Genomic DNA, 17,880 nt, shown 5'->3' with positions numbered 1-17,880 from the left:
TCTGCCATTTTTTTATTTTTTGCGCTATAAACAAAAAAAGAGCGACAATTCTGAAAAAAAAAAAAACGATTTTTTTTTACTTTCTGCTATATAACATTCCCAATAAAAAAAAAAAAAATTAAAAAATAATTTTTTTTCATCATTTTAGGCCAATTTGTATTCTGCTACATATTTTTGGTAAAAAAAAACCCAATAAGTGTATATTGATTGATTGGTTTGCACAAAAGTTATTGCGTCTACAAACTAGGGGAAAAATTTGTCATTTTTATTTATTTATTATTTTTTACTAGTAATGGCGGCGATCAGCGATTTTGAATTTTTTTTTTTGGGATATTGCGGCGGACAGATCGGACACCGAACTGACACTTTTGGGGGGACCACTGACATTATTATAGTAATCGGTGCTAAAAATATGCACTGTTACTGTACTAATGACACTGGTAGGGAAGAGGTTAACACCAGGGGCGATCAAAGGCTTAAATGAGAAAGCACCCCCTAGGTTCAAACTGTGTGGGGGGGATGGTCTTGCTGCATGAACACAGAGACCTGGTCTCCTAAATAAGAGGATCCCTGTGTTCATAACTGACAGAACAGCGGTCTTCCGTGTTTGCAATGGCAGACCGCCGTTCTGTCTCCAAGGGGAGCAGTCATGGTTGTCCTGCGGCCGCCGGACCCGCTGATCAGCTTCCCCTGTGGCGAAATAGCACACGCACCCCCGCTAGTTGTCCCGCGAAGCGACGTACAGGTACATCGTTTTGCGGGACGGAGCCAACCTGCCGCGGTATAACTACGGCGGCTGGTCAGCAAGTGGTTGAGTGTGCGAGCTTCCCTTTCGTCTAGGTTTATGGTTAGTTTTTCATATTGGTGGAAGAGTCTGAGCCATCATGGTAAATTGGGGTTTCAGGAAGATGACTCTTCTTTCTCTTCTCTCTGCAGCGCTCTTCGCTACCTCCATGAGATTGCAGAAGAATTGTCGGTGCCAGGGCGAACGTCTCCCTCCGTTCCAGATAACCTCGCCCCAGAACAGAAGTCCAGTCCAGAGAAGACGCCGAAGCCACCCCAGTCAGGAAAGAAGAAGGGCAGGAAGAGGAAATCCCGGGATTCAGATGATGGCGATGCAGACTTTGTGGTATCGGAAGATCTGCTGCGGGAGGAGGAGGATAGAGAGGAGGTTGAGGACGACTGCCTGAGCGATGAGGCTGAAAGCGACCTCCGATCCTACAACATGAACGTCTTTGCCTTTGGAGAGGTGAGTGGCCTTACCTGTCTGTGAAGCCTGACCAGAAACCACTGGAGGTGGGCATGGAATAATTTGGTTTTAAAAAAGTCACCTAACGAGGGTAGCCTGAAGTGGATCTGCAGGGTTTAAAAAAGAGACCTGACTATCAAGTTCAACCAAAATAAAAACGACTTGTATCTTCAAAACACTAAATTTGTAGTTGCTCCAGAGGAAGGAAAAACCCAAGGTAATGCATGGTCCAGTTAGTGTTAACCGGGATCAAAATTTCTTCCTGATCCCCCCTAAGGCAATCGGAACTTTCCTGGATTAACAGATCAGTGTTTTTATTATAAAGAACGATAACCCATTTCATTCTGTATATTTAGAAGAACATCCAGACACAAGGTCTGTATTTTTTTTCCCCTTTTATTGGTTGAACTAGATAGACTTAAGTCTGGATGAAAAAAAAAAAAAAAAAGACCCAGCTATGTAAGGTGATCATATCCCCCCCCCCCCCCCCCCCAGTCTCCTATCTTTAAACCTGAATTCAGACCCGTTCTAAAAAGTGAAGGCAAACTATGAGTTGAGTCCAAAGAGGTGCACGACCTCTCCTGGACTTTTCTCTATTTTTTACACCTGCCAGGTTTATTGCTCTGCAGGAGAGACACTTTGATCTGAGAGGAGAGAAGCATACAGAGCAATTATGCCTGTCCCTCCCCTCAGCTGCCCATTCACAGAAGCCTTTTGTATTTTGTGACTGTGTTCACGTAATACCAAGGCTTCTGTGAATGGGCAGGAAGATGGGAGAAATGGGCATAGCGGCTACAGCAAATCTAATGTTGAAGATGCTGAGATCAGAAAGATCCGCGTTGGGCTTCCGGAAATACACCGATCGCTGTCTTCCGGGAGTATTATAAACCTGTCAGATATAAATAATATAGATAAGTCCAGGAGGTGAAATGCACCCGTTGGACTTAACTCATGGTGTGTCTTTACTTTTTGCAAAGGAGCTGAATTCTTGGAATTCTGCTTTAATGGGGGAATCGGTTTAGTCATTCCTCATAGCTAACCTCACCACTTCTTAGTTGCCCTTCCCAGCACTCTATTGAGTAATACACCAGACTTTTCTTTCTCATCTATTGAGGAACTGAAGAATTATATAATGTTGGTTATACTCCCACCTACAGGAGGATTTGGACACTGGCAGGCAAAATAAAGATGTAGGCCCACCAGGATAACCCCTCCTCTACCCAGGCTGCCTCAGGTTTTTGTTTTAGAGAGTGTTTTAAGAGGGTGGATGTCTTTTCCAGCTCTGCCGGAGGGACACTCCTGAAGGAGAGAAGCAAACAGAGCAGCTATGCCCCTCCCCTTCTCCTGCCCACTCACAGAAGCCCTTGTAATATGTTAAAACATTAACAAAACACAAAGGCTTCTGTGAATGGGCAGCTGAGGGGAGGGGTTCCCCTCAGCTGCCCATTCACAGAAGCCTTTGTGTTTTGTTAATGTTTTAACATATTACAAGGGCTTCTGTGAGTAGGCAGGAGAAAGGGGAGGGGTGGGCATAGTAGTTGCAGCGACTCTACTGTTGAAAATGCTGAGATCAGACGGATTAGCTTCGGGCTCCTGAAACTCATTCACAAAACAGAAAGAAAGGCTTCTCTGAATGGGCAGCCCTGAGTGTCTCAAGTGTCTTGTGTGTCCTCTGGCAGAGCCAGGTCATGCACTTCACTGGACTTGACTCAAAGTGTATCTTCACGTTTTACAAACTGAATCTCTGAAATTCAGGTTTAGGATTTCTCGCTTCACTGCTGATTTGAGCTGGTCTGTACATGATCTGTAACCCCATCGGCCTGAATTCCTGGAACACAAATGCGGGGAGGGAGTTCTGATGGGGACACCAATTTGCGGGGGGGGGGGCTTTGATAGGTGATGGGGACACAAATCTATGGGAGAATCTAAAGGAGGCACAAGTGTGCAGAGGGGGCCCTTATGTGGACCATGTACGGGGTGAGGGTTGTTCTGACAGGAATACAGATGTAAGACCCTGTGCATACTAAAAGTTTGGCCCCTGGACATGACGTTCCAGCATTTAGGTGTAGGCAAAGGATGCAGGTGCACCATCCAGCCCTGCTCCTGGCATCGTCCGCCCACAGCTGGGAAGAAGAGAACGGCAACACTTCCTCGAAGGACTTAACACCTGTAAGATTTGGCTACATCAGGGTTGGTATCTGTTTTTCACCTGTAGACAACAAACTTCATATTCATTTCTCGCTGGACGGGTCAGTAGCATGGTTGCCCACTGGCCCCTCGTCATTAGACCAGGAGATACTTTTCTCTTCTCATTTGCAGAAGCCTTGGGTGTTGAGTGTCTGTCTTTAAGGACCAGGTCGTTTGTGGCAGGATCTTGGTCTTATCTGGTGGATGCTACAAACCTTTTTCCATATCTCAGGCGGGCTCCTCTTGTTGTAGAATTACTATATCTGGGATTATAAAAAACCAAAGCTGCACTGAATGCCAAAAAAATCCTTGTGACAACATAAAATTGTAGGAAAGTCTAATAAATGTGATGTATGACTGTAAATAAACGTGAAAAAATTAGACGTAAAAAGTCCATTCACATCTATAAAAACTCTTATCAGTGAAGTGAATATATGACTCCAATCTTCATATCCTTGCAATATTTAGGTGACTTTCAACACTCGTGAAAAATCCTCCACCAAATATGATTGGCCTCTTACCAGAGAATAAGGACCTGTAAGGTCCACATCACTTGTGATTTAACCCTGCCAGGGCCTCTTGGATACAGAGGAATCACGAGGTAATCCTGAATGTCCGTATCCTCACATCCACCTCCACAGTGTTAAAAGAATGTCGCTCCCCATAGGAAAGACAGTGAAATCGCCATAGTGTAGAACCGCTACAAATGTTTATTAAATGAATAGTAATGCACAAAAAGAGCCGGCCGGCTATCCTAAAATCTCGCCCGTCCTTCCGGGAGACTACAGTGATGTCAGCACGTCGCAACGCGATGCGTTTCGTCACAGATGACGTCATCCCAGGGCACAGGAAGATTGGAGTCCTATATTCACTCTGATTGTGTTTTTTATAGATGTAAATGAACTTTTCACTTCTAATTTTTTTCATGTTTATTTACGTTCATATATCACATTTATTAGACTTTCCTATGATTTTATGTTGTCACAAGGATTTTTTTGGCGCAATTTTTTTTTTTTTTTTATTGTTACTTTGTGGTTGCCTTACATTATAGTTGCTTCTTTTTGGATGTAAGAGCAGATATTCACTTTTTTACTATTATTTCTGGGATTGAATTCTGGTATCCCAGAACAGATGGTTCCTGTTGCATTGGTTTGGTGCCACCTTCTGTGTTGAGTCATTTCTTCCTAGTTGGTGACCATTTAGTCTTAAGATGGAATACACACTATACAACTTTTGTTGTTTAGATTTCCTTTAGATTTACCTTCAACTATGTAGTGCAGGGGCCTGCCTGCTTGCATAGTGCATACAAATTGAAAGTGTTTAGATTTGACCCCATATTATATGGCTTTGTTAAATCTAAAGGAAAAAATCTAAAGACAATTGTATAGTATGTATGGCCCATTAGTCTGAGGCAGCAGGTTGATTCTGTGTCCTCCCCCTGGTCATGTTGGGGGGGGGGGGGGGCTTCTCGTATTGGATGGGGCTTCAGCCATTCCTGGTATTGGTCCTTCAGCTGGCTCCTGGGTGTAAGGCAGTCCCCAGTTCGGGGTTTTTTTTTTTTTTTTGTGCCCACCCCCTTTAGTTTGACTGCCTTTTGGTGGATGTCCTGGCAGTATATATTGGGCACCAGTCCCTATCTTCTGTCTATAAAAACACTCTCTGTATTGCTTGCTTCAAAATTAAGGCATGTTGGCCAGAGGAGGGGATATCCTCAGCTGTCCTACTGATTTTTTTTTTTTGGGCAGCAGTATAACCCAACAGTATACGATTGTGTCCCTCAGTGGAATCTGTTGTGCGTTTTGGTATAAAATTTGACTATTTTTAATTTATTACTAAAAGGCGGTGTCTGAACTATCAATAAAATTATGACGCAGTGCCTCCAGCCGATTACGGCAAATAATTTAATAACTAAGAAAAACCCAATCAATTTTGTTCAGACCTCCAATAATATACCACAATAATTTTCCCGAGTTCTTTTTTTATCAGTTAATTTCTTTTTAAAAGCATATACCAATCTTAGTGAAACAGTCTACAGTAGGGAATATATATATAAGAATATTTATTCGCAAGACATATTTTCACCATAAATGATCATACTTGAGTGACACAAAGAGATAACCTTACATAAAATACCAACTTAAAACGATAAATGCAATGTGATATTTAGCTAAACGATGAAAGTAAAATAAAGCAAGATTATGTATTTCCCAGGTGTAGTATGAACCATAAATTAATATTCTATATAATCAGACCACAATAGTCTGCGAATCACATGGCCGAAAGTCATTCCACTGCAGATGAAGTGAGAATAAGCCATGCAAAACGGAAGACGTGAAATCGCAAATAATGCGCTTAATCTGATATTAAAAATGTTATAAAAACAAAAATCATCTCTTTAGAGAAAAATCTACATATGGTTTATACGGCTGGGATTGTACTTTCGTTACCCTTTAAATACGAAATGTAAAACATTTAAGGAAGTACATAAACAATATTGAATAATAATCAAATAACAGCAAGGCATAATTACCATATTTAAAATGGCCGCTTAGCTTAGAGTAGTAGTTACCAGGTTCCTTTAAGATGGCTGCATTTCCAAGATGGTGGCCAATTAGGGAGGAGCTTTGTTTGGCGTCCCTCAAAGGTTCAGATACATGGCAGATTGAAATGGAGTCGTCTGTGTAGATGAGTCTGTGCATGGCTGTTAGTAGTGTGTATGTTGTAAGTGTGATGTATATTGGGCAAGATATGATGTGTGTTGTGTTGTGTTGTGTCTGTTGTGTTGTCTATTACATCTCTGATTCCTTTTTATTTTGTGTTGAACAAAAGGGCAGTAAAAATTATCATAAGCCAAACCCAGTGGGAGGAACATTATTCCTATTGGTTGGAACATCTTATTCATTAACTGGTGATGTCATAGGGTGACACCTCTTGGTTAACCAGTATATTAAAATTAATTAAAGATTTCTCCATTTAAGACTATTATAAAAAACATAAATGTAATCATGCTCTCATCTATGACGTCCATTTAATCCACCAGGTATCTGAATAAAGATTAATCTGGATACCACCATTCTCATATTTAATATCTCTTATGTAATATATATATATATTGGATTTTACTCTTTAACCCAAGACTTCAATTAGTAGCAGTAAGAATTATATCGAAAAATATACGGTTATATATATATTGATACACAACAGCTTGTATATGTAACTTGTCCTATACATGGTTACTTCTGATCATAATATATTATCCATTTAGGCATTATTATGTTAACAACAGTACATTCATGATATGGGGACTGGATTATAAAATATGGGCGAAATGTCTGACCCTTTGACACTACTATATGATAGAATATAATGTACTTCTCAGTAGGAGGTTGTCATAACATCATAGTTCCATAACACCTTTTGTATATGATGGGGCAAAGATATCAATTTATGATTTTCTGAAATTCATTTTGAGATTTGCAGTTCTCATCAATCTAAGTGACAATGTTTATGTGACTCCGTGTAGATTTCAACAACTTTATCCCCCTGTTTGTGTTTAGGTAAATAAATGACAGATTCTAGTCTTTGTCCGTTTCCGTTTGTTTGTCTCCTCATGATATAGACAATAGCTTATCCTGCTTGTGGATGGGTGAACACAGGTGTTATCCTGAAATTGAGTTTCGCCCATTGTGTGAGTCATGGCCTGAACATAAAGTTTTACGACCTCTCTGGTTTTTCGTGTTTCAAGACCAGGGGAAGGATGTCTTATGTAAACCTTTTCCCCCAAAGGCCGATCCACCTGTGATAAGCGATTTATTTATCTGTCTTTCTGAGTATTGTATTTAAAAGTTTGTCAAACACATTTTCCTTTCGGGGGGCAGATAACACAGCTTTTTATCTCAAAGTACATGCAAACAAAACCATCTCAACAATGGACGCAATGTGTGTTTCAAACTGAAAGAGTTTTGACTCAATATGTAGCAAGGTCAATGGAGGCCTCAAAGTTCACAATTCTTGACCTGTAATAATAAAAATGTATTTCTATTTCGCACTGAAAGTTTAACAAATCCCCCCTCCTTGGAAAAAGTGTGAAAAAAATGCCGTAGCCATTTGAAACATTTTTCCAAGGCAGACTCTTGAAGAAATAGGGCTTAAATCGGACTTTGACAGCTTTGTAGATAGGTATGGAATAGTTGAATGGGGTGTAGACACCTGCAAGTAGGTGTAGTGACTTCAGTAAACAAGCATGGTGACTCCGAGTGAGGTGTGGATCCAAGGGTTATCATCTGTTGGCCAGTGGAATGTGGATTTCTCCGGGCACTTTTGCCTTTGGCTGTCTTGACGGGTTCGTCTTGGTAGACTGGCCATCAGGGGTATCCCGGGGTCCTTCACACTGTACCCCCCTTTGGGTGTCTCAGACACATCAGACTCTCGGTTTTCTGCTTACTTCCTGGATCTTTTAGTCCTATAAAGGGAAATGGATTCCATGAGAAAATGATACATACAGTTTTCAGCCATAACTTTTAGTTGGGATTTCAATGTGAGGTTGGTATCCTGAGCTTCCTCAGAGTCCTCCTTTTATTCCATTGTGTGATCAGCCTTTTATCTGACCACCATGGATGGTGAGACTATATATGCAACCTTTCCCAGGGGAGACTGACTTCTGGGGCCCATTAACATGGGGACGTATTCATCACCATGGATACCACACATTGAACAATTGAACAGTGATATACTATTTTGTTAGAATTTACCTTCTACTTGGGAGGAAAAAAAATATAATATCCCCCCTTTGGGGCATCAATGCAATTCATGGTAGGCAACAAAACTACCTGACATTGAGGATTTTTCTTGGTTACCGTAATACCACCTTTAATCTCTTGACTTCATTACGTCATTAGGGTTTGATCCTCCTTGTATCACCGCCATTGGCGATTTTTCGAAATGTGCCCGCTTTGAGCGACCTGTTTGAGTCAGAGGGATGAAGTGACCACTGAAAAATAGGAGAGTAGTTATTATCTAACAACCAAGATCCCCCTGGCAGGGATTTTCAGGATCCTCAATACTGTGACCTGGGGATAAAATGGTGTTAGAACCTCTGTCTCCTATGCATCCATTCAGTGTGTCCCTCTGATCCCTTGCTATTTGGGCATTTAAGGATTTTGTGGCCTTTGGCTGGCCACAAGATTTGTTCCTAAAGAGGAATTATTTTAGTTCGGGCTACAGTGCCCTGAGTGAACCAAGTGATCATCCGATCCACCTTGGCATCTACTCTGCTGAAAAATCTTTTCAGAAATAGAATTATTGGCTTTTTTTTTTTTTTTATTTGGCTCCGCTTCCTGCGGTGCCTTTGTCTCTCGGGTACAGACAGATGGGACAGATCCCCCTCAGAACCATTTGCTCGGTTCTGGCAGGGGTCTGGGCCTCAATGTCTCTTCATCTTCCCGAGGATTTTGGGGAGCCCTAAGATAGGGCAAATCCCTATTTATTTGTGGGGTCCCCCCTTTTGTTGAGGATATTTGGCATAGCGAGGATTTCCATCCTCAAGGGTGAATTGGGCTCTTTGGGGATGCTCCCTGGAGATTCTTTGAACCTTGGGCTCTGTCCCCTTGGAAAGAAATCCTAAAATGGCCTCCCCCCTCCTTATTTGTGGGGTGTCCGGTGTCCTCCTTGAGGTATCCGGTATAAAATCTTGCTCCTTTTTATTTATTTATTTATTATTATTATTTTTTTTTTTTAGTGTTAAGGTTGAGGAGAAAGGTGTGTTTCTGCCACAATTTTGGTGACAGGCTCACGCCTTTCTTAGGTTCACTGGTCTGTTGGATGGAGTGCAAATTGTCGCTCTCTTGCCAACCATTCCAGTGAACACCCCAACTTGTAGTCCCTGGCCAAACTTATTTTTATATACCTGGCCGATGCCTCAAAGCACAGGGTTTTAAATTCTGGATAGTTGTACTCAGGCTCCTCCATTGAAGGGTGTTAGGCACTTTTGAGTACAGTACAGCAAAAATTCAGTGGGCTTTGGTGCTGTGTACATTTTAAATTATATATAGCAGCTCTAGCAGCGTTAAGGATTTTTTTTTTTTTTTTATGTGTGGGCCGACTTTTAAATTACATCCTTGAGGCACAACACAGGCTGTTTTCATAGGCCTCAAAATGATTAGTAATATCTAAGGACCCTGTCTTAATAAAAATCGGGACAGTACTCTTTTTAAAACAAACTTTTTAAATTCTAGAGGTGTATGGTATCTTTTTAGGGGTGCTAGTCTTTTTGCGGTGACCCGATATGACTCATACCTAGTTATGTATGGCTGCCCAATTTCTGCCCTCCTATCTTAGGAATATGGCTGGGGTAGGACGTGGACTCTTTGCCTGACTCTCCCCCCCTTGTCTGGGTCTTAACCATCAGACTGGGAGTCATATCTGGGTCTAATTAATTACTTCATTTTATTTATAATGCAGGACTGATAAGCAGTACCCTTTTGTATGGCCACCATAACCTTTTTGAACTTTCCTATTTATTTATTTATGAATTCCTGTCCTTACTGGAACTGTTACATTTTTATTTTTATTTATTTATTTATAAATTTTCCACTGCTGGTTACTCGGCAACTTAATTTTCAACTACTGATTACTCTGCAACTTCCACTAATAAAAAAAAAATTTTCCTTGCTCAAAACTTCCTACTTATTGCATTAATCGTTTACATTGTTCTTTCAAATGGTTGCTTATATTACAGCTTTCTGAACAAAACTTCTGCCACAGTTCTACTTTTTCCTGCAGTTTCACGCTACATTTTCTTAACCTATGTGTCCCAATAGAGGTCACTTTCACCTGCTCAAGGAGGTTCCTTATCTCACTTCTTATTATTTGGAGTGGAGATTAGAACTTTACTAAATTCCTTTTTGCTGAGCCTTATGGTGCAGTTCCTCACAGAGATACAGTAAGATTGGCCATGATTCTAAAAGTATGTGATCACGCTTCCTGAAGTCTTTGGGGTTAGAGAAGCTTTCGGTGAGTTCATACATCAGGTTTTCCCCTACCCACGTCTGGTGCCCATTTTTGGCCCGACTTTTTCTGAGGATTTTGGTATGACTCCAACTAGCCTATACATATACCACCATTTTAGACTCAGAGAGGTGTCTCTACATATTCTAGATCTGTGCCGAATCTACTGGGGCTGTGGGATTGACATCTAGCCAGAGTTGGCAGCGTGAACCTTACCTTATGTAGACATTTTAGGGCATTACTATCAATATTCACAATTAAATAATTTAAAAAAAAATTATTAAAAAAAAATTCTATTTTTTTTTTTTTTTTTTTGCAAAGTTATTAATTATGTCACCATGATCAAAATTATGATTGGCATATGTAAGAAATTAATGATATCTCAGCAGTGCAACTCCATTTAATATGTTGTGCGTTTTGGTATAAAATTTGACTATTTTTAATTTATTACTAAAAGGCGGTGTCTGAACTATCAATAAAATTATGACGCAGTGCCTCCAGCCGATTACGGCAAATAATTTAATAACTAAGAAAAACCCAATCAATTTTGTTCAGACCTCCAATAATATACCACAATAATTTTCCCGAGTTCTTTTTTTATCAGTTAATTTCTTTTTAAAAGCATATACCAATCTTAGTGAAACAGTCTACAGTAGGGAATATATATATAAGAATATTTATTCGCAAGACATATTTTCACCATAAATGATCATACTTGAGTGACACAAAGAGATAACCTTACATAAAATACCAACTTAAAACGATAAATGCAATGTGATATTTAGCTAAACGATGAAAGTAAAATAAAGCAAGATTATGTATTTCCCAGGTGTAGTATGAACCATAAATTAATATTCTATATAATCAGACCACAATAGTCTGCGAATCACATGGCCGAAAGTCATTCCACTGCAGATGAAGTGAGAATAAGCCATGCAAAACGGAAGACGTGAAATCGCAAATAATGCGCTTAATCTGATATTAAAAATGTTATAAAAACAAAAATCATCTCTTTAGAGAAAAATCTACATATGGTTTATACGGCTGGGATTGTACTTTCGTTACCCTTTAAATACGAAATGTAAAACATTTAAGGAAGTACATAAACAATATTGAATAATAATCAAATAACAGCAAGGCATAATTACCATATTTAAAATGGCCGCTTAGCTTAGAGTAGTAGTTACCAGGTTCCTTTAAGATGGCTGCATTTCCAAGATGGTGGCCAATTAGGGAGGAGCTTTGTTTGGCGTCCCTCAAAGGTTCAGATACATGGCAGATTGAAATGGAGTCGTCTGTGTAGATGAGTCTGTGCATGGCTGTTAGTAGTGTGTATGTTGTAAGTGTGATGTATATTGGGCAAGATATGATGTGTGTTGTGTTGTGTTGTGTCTGTTGTGTTGTCTATTACATCTCTGATTCCTTTTTATTTTGTGTTGAACAAAAGGGCAGTAAAAATTATCATAAGCCAAACCCAGTGGGAGGAACATTATTCCTATTGGTTGGAACATCTTATTCATTAACTGGTGATGTCATAGGGTGACACCTCTTGGTTAACCAGTATATTAAAATTAATTAAAGATTTCTCCATTTAAGACTATTATAAAAAACATAAATGTAATCATGCTCTCATCTATGACGTCCATTTAATCCACCAGGTATCTGAATAAAGATTAATCTGGATACCACCATTCTCATATTTAATATCTCTTATGTAATATATATATATATTGGATTTTACTCTTTAACCCAAGACTTCAATTAGTAGCAGTAAGAATTATATCGAAAAATATACGGTTATATATATATTGATACACAACAGCTTGTATATGTAACTTGTCCTATACATGGTTACTTCTGATCATAATATATTATCCATTTAGGCATTATTATGTTAACAACAGTACATTCATGATATGGGGACTGGATTATAAAATATGGGCGAAATGTCTGACCCTTTGACACTACTATATGATAGAATATAATGTACTTCTCAGTAGGAGGTTGTCATAACATCATAGTTCCATAACACCTTTTGTATATGATGGGGCAAAGATATCAATTTATGATTTTCTGAAATTCATTTTGAGATTTGCAGTTCTCATCAATCTAAGTGACAATGTTTATGTGACTCCGTGTAGATTTCAACAACTTTATCCCCCTGTTTGTGTTTAGGTAAATAAATGACAGATTCTAGTCTTTGTCCGTTTCCGTTTGTTTGTCTCCTCATGATATAGACAATAGCTTATCCTGCTTGTGGATGGGTGAACACAGGTGTTATCCTGAAATTGAGTTTCGCCCATTGTGTGAGTCATGGCCTGAACATAAAGTTTTACGACCTCTCTGGTTTTTCGTGTTTCAAGACCAGGGGAAGGATGTCTTATGTAAACCTTTTCCCCCAAAGGCCGATCCACCTGTGATAAGCGATTTATTTATCTGTCTTTCTGAGTATTGTATTTAAAAGTTTGTCAAACACATTTTCCTTTCGGGGGGCAGATAACACAGCTTTTTATCTCAAAGTACATGCAAACAAAACCATCTCAACAATGGACGCAATGTGTGTTTCAAACTGAAAGAGTTTTGACTCAATATGTAGCAAGGTCAATGGAGGCCTCAAAGTTCACAATTCTTGACCTGTAATAATAAAAATGTATTTCTATTTCGCACTGAAAGTTTAACAAATCCAATAAGAGAATTTTATGGTGCGTACTCAACCTGCCCCTGTGCAGAGCATTAGTAAAACATAATCTGCAATAAACCATTCCGTATTGGGCTCCAGTAAAAAGAATACAACTTGGCATTTTTTTTTTTTAATTTGTCTTGTTTCTCTTCCACAGAAGCCTTATCCTCAGATGAAAGGTGTTGCAGAGAACGGCTTCCACAATTCCATCATGACCCCCCTCTACAAGTGTGCGGAGATCACTATGGATTTGTAAGTGTTGCCACATCTCCTGTCCCTTCCTGTCTTTTATATAGTAAAGGTCTTGGGGTACTGAGGTGCCATGCCTGCCAGACTAGACAGCCAACCTGGACAGTGATTGGAGAAATCTTCCCTACCTACCGTGTTTCCCCCGAAAATAAGACTGCGACTTATATTAATGTAGCACTGCCCCCTTGAGGGCTGCTGGATATTACACTCTCGGGTCCCCCTGGGTTACCGTTAGCAACACTGGCATTCACCATTCAACACTTTACTTCTTGGCTCAGTCAATGATCAGTTCAGGGGTTTGTGGTTGTTTTTGGTGTTTTTATTTAAATTAGGGATGAGAGAAGGGAATAGTGGGATACTCCAAATTAACTATTCAGAATGCGGAGGACTCCTGCTTCTGACGATGCAGCCAGGCTGTGGTTTCACCTGGCCACTAGGTGAATTCGGATTGATGGACTAGATCAGGGATTCCCAAACTGCGGCCCTGCAGCTGTTGCAGAACTACACATCCCATGAAGCATTTTAAAACTCTGACATTCACAGACATGACTAGGCATGATGGGAATTGTAGTTCTTGAACTACTGGAGGGCCGTAGTTTGGGAATATTAAAAAAGAATAGCGCAACCATGCAAAAGAAATGACTATTAAATATGGAGACAATCCATTAATAAAAATGGGGGTTTAGTCCCACCATATGGCCATATCGTGCTCAAGCCCACCACTGCGTCAAAGTACCCCATTATCAGTGGGTCCTACACTATCCATAAAAAAGGGGTGAATCCAGCCTCTCTAACCCTTGGAGATAATACTCCTTGCTGGGAGAGATGTGCTAATGCACTACAAAGGACTCCTCCTGTGTCTACTTGATGGTGGACTCTGATAGAGTACAGGTGTGTGTGGGGGGTGGGATGCTCAACCACAGAAGTCTGGTCAGACCGAATACATAATAAACAAGCAAAGTTTGGGAATCCCTGGACTAGATTATCTTCAGAACACTCTCTCCTTTTATCCTCTCTCTTGACCTCTGACACCCATCCACTGACTATCTCACTCTGGGGTGGCCCCCTTCAAGTCAGGCCCCTTGACACGATCCCCTGTACTCACAATACTGTTTTTCTAGGGTCTCCAGTGTCTCCCCCTCAGTCAGCTTTCTTTGACCTCTGGATTCAGTTCCGTTCCTCTGGCCCTCAGGACGACCTTCTGATGCTACGTGCCACTGCTACAGAGGAGGAGGCAGCCGCCGCCGCCTCCCTCCCTCCGGGACTCTGCTCTCCAGCCAAAGACCTTGCAGCACATGTGCTCCTGGCTTTTAAACAGTATCCCATAATACACCGAGACAGCCTGTCTCTACCAATCACCAGGACTGTACCCATTGGTCAGATTTCCTCCCATTGTCCAACATGCCTCCATATTGGACCAGTGTGAAACACTCCTCTAGACTCAATGAATCACACACTGAGCAGGCCTAACTCACAGATCCTGCTCTCTGCTAGACAGAAGGCAACACAGACCTGCCTGCCGCTCCTCTGATAGGCAGACAGAGCCAAAACTATACTCTCTTTTACTAGCACCTACCGGTTTTGCATGACCACACAATTGCCAGGTAAAGTAGCACAGTGTGGAATAGCAAAAAATGCCCTGGTCATGAAGAGGATAAGGCTTCATGCACACTAACCTCCCCTGGATGCCAGCCATGGAAAAACACTAAACTCTGCTAGAAAGAGTGTAAACCGTGGTACCGGTCTTCGGCCAAAACGTTCCTCTCCTGTACGCGATACTTCAGTGTTCAGAAGAGGAACATTTAACCTCCTCCTAAATGCGGCATCTCCTAAACTGTGTGCTAAATCCTATGTGTTCATGGACACACAAGCTTTTATTGAGCTGTGTTTAGGAACTTTGACAAAAAAATCACCAAAAGCTCCTAAACTTGATTTTAGGAGCAGCCAGTGTACATGAAGCCTTAAACCTTCCGAAGGTCAAGTGGTTAACATACAGTGTCGAAGGAAGGTCTAATGTTTTAATTTATATACACTGTATTGTCAAAAGTATTGGGACGCCTGCCTTTACAAGCACATGAACTTTAATGGCGTCTTAGTCCGTAGGGTCCAATAGTGAGTTGGCCCCACCCTTTGCAGCTATAACAGCTTCAACTGTTCTGGGAAGGCTGTCCACAAGGTTTAGGAGTGTGTCTATGGGAATGTTTGACCATTCTTCCAGAAGCGCATTAGTTGGACGAGAAGGCCTGGCTCGCAGTCTGCGCTCTAATTCATCCCAAAGGTGTTCTATCAGATTGAGGTCAGGACTCTGTGCAGGCCAGTCAAGTTCCTCCAAAACTCGCTCAACTATGTCTTTATGGACCTTGCTTTGTGCACTGGTGTGCAGTCATGTTGGAACAGTAAGTGACCATCCCCAAACTGTTCCCACAAAGTTGGAAGCATGAAGTGGTTCAAAATGTCTTCGTATGTCGAAGCCTTAGTTCCCTTCACTGGAACTAAGGGGCAAGCCCAACCCCTGAAAAATAACCAGTGATGATTTGAACCAGTGCACAAAGCAAGGTCCAAATGTTGTTGTGTAATGGCTGTTGAGGTCCAGAACTTCCTTCCTGGTTTAGGTAGTTTAGGCCTTTCACCTTAACCAGGACATGATTCTTATGCCTGGCTCCAGTTCCCCAACAGAGATTTCCTCAATTGCCTGGATCTCAGCTACTGGTTCCTTCAAAGACCATTTATTTATTTATTTATTTTTTGTCCTTCTGAAAGGTCCCTATAAGGGTGCCACAGTTTCTTGTTGCACCAAGCCTATGGTCTTTCCAAGCCTATAGTCTCAAGGGTCTGCTTCTACCCTTTCCTGTTAAAGCCCATTCTTTTACATCTGTGAAGGCCTCTTGGGCTTTTCATTGTCGGGTTACGGTTCCGCAAATCTACAAGACTGCCACCTGGTCTTCCGTTGTAACACATCCCTTCATGTCCTACAAGTTTAATGTTCAGACATCATCTGATGCCAGCTTCAGGCGTTGGGCCCTTCAGATGGCGCACTTTTCCACTGCAAGTACCGGCTAGTACCGGCTCGGCTCTACTCGGCTCTGCTTGGCCCTGTTTGCTTTTCCACTGCTGGTACCGCATGGTATAGTGTCGGAACGGTTCGGTACGGTACGGCATAGGTTTGCTTTTCCACTAAAGTAGTACTAAGTTAAGTGGGTGGGATAACAACGGGGTGGGTGGGATTCTCTGACCAATCAGTGGCTAGTAGTGACTGCATGCAAAGGATTGTGGGATATGGTACCAGTTTGGTACCTGTTGGAACCACAATCGAGTAGGTACTGTTTTTTCAGAGCCGCACCGTACCGTTCGGTTCCATGCAGTGGAAAAGCAAACCTATACCGTACCGTACCGAACCGTTCCGACCCTATACCATGCGGTACCAGCAGTGGAAAAGCACAAAAGGGTGCCGAACCGGTACGGTTCCATGCAGTGGAAAAGCGCCATTTGAGTGCAGGTTGTCCCATTCCCTTGTCTTCTTGGGCCTGTTATCATTGCTTGCTGTGGTCCCACCCATCAGTTGGACTGCCTTTGGCCATCCGAAAGGTGAAGTGTCCCTCAAAGGATAAGGATTATTGCACTTCCCATAAAATCCTTGAAGACCATTAAGGAACACAGGTCCCACCTCTCTGTTTTATGATCATTCTGTCTGTACTGCTTTGCTACAAAACTGAGGCATGCTGGGAGTAGGAGGGGGTATCCTGGGCAGGCCTACAGTTTTTCTTTGCCAGTGCCTGATCCTCCTTCAGGGGGCAAAATATCCTGACAGTTTGTGGCTGTGTCCCTCAATAAACTTTAACACCTGTGCAAAAACTACTTCTTAGTAATAGACCAAACACACAAAGGAGAGACTGAGTTTAGCCTAAGAGTTTATACTATGAAAGCAAGGAATGTGAAGGGGAAGAACATTTGGCAAATACCAGTTGTGTTGTAGATCAGTGTAGTAATGAGGGATGTAGAGGTCGTGTGAATAAAGGCTATACGCCTTCCTGGATATACTGTATCTATATCCAGGTCTCTCCGATTGTAAAGTCTTGTCTGTGTCAAAGCTTTCTTTAATTCTCCATTAAAGCACTTCTCTTCCCTCATCTCTTCTCCTCCACAGCCGGAATGTCTACCACTCGGACTGGGAGTTCCTGATTGGATCCCACGTAAAGACAACTGGCACTTCCTGTCCTGCCAGTGAGTACCATGTGACTGTGCCCCCCTCGCCCTTCCTCTTTCCTTCCTCCTTTCTCTCTTTCTTCCTCCCCCCCCCTTTCTCTCTTTCTTCCTTTCTCTCTTCTTCCTTTCTCTCTTTCTTCCTTCCCCCCCCCCCCCTTTCTCTCTTTCTTCCTTCCCCCCCCTTTCTCTCTTTCTTCCTTTCTCTTTTCTTCCTTCCCCCCCCTTTCTCTCTTTCTTCTTCTTCCCCCCCCCTTTCTCTCTTTCTTCCTCCCCCCCTTTCTCTCTTTCTTCCTTCCCCCCCCCCCTT

General features: G+C 41.6%; 1 protein-coding gene across 1 annotated transcript in view; it reads left to right on the top strand.

The window, feature by feature from the left end:
• Positions 1–1,091: 1,091 nt before the first annotated feature.
• Positions 1,092–17,880, top strand: part of GTF3C2 (general transcription factor IIIC subunit 2) — an 86,501-nt gene continuing 69,712 nt past the window's right edge. The window contains 4 exon segments of the mRNA XM_082250696.1: positions 1,092–1,249; positions 13,279–13,373; positions 17,515–17,540; positions 17,543–17,587. Of these exon segments, the coding sequence (XP_082106822.1) occupies positions 1,226–1,249; positions 13,279–13,373; positions 17,515–17,540; positions 17,543–17,587 (190 nt within the window). The 5' untranslated portion in view covers positions 1,092–1,225.

The sequence above is a fragment of the Pelophylax lessonae genome, assembly GCF_965119305.1.
Source record: "Pelophylax lessonae genome assembly, chromosome: 3".
In the NCBI taxonomy this organism is placed as follows: Eukaryota; Metazoa; Chordata; class Amphibia; order Anura; family Ranidae; genus Pelophylax; species Pelophylax lessonae.
This window is presented reverse-complemented; position numbering and strand designations above follow the sequence as displayed.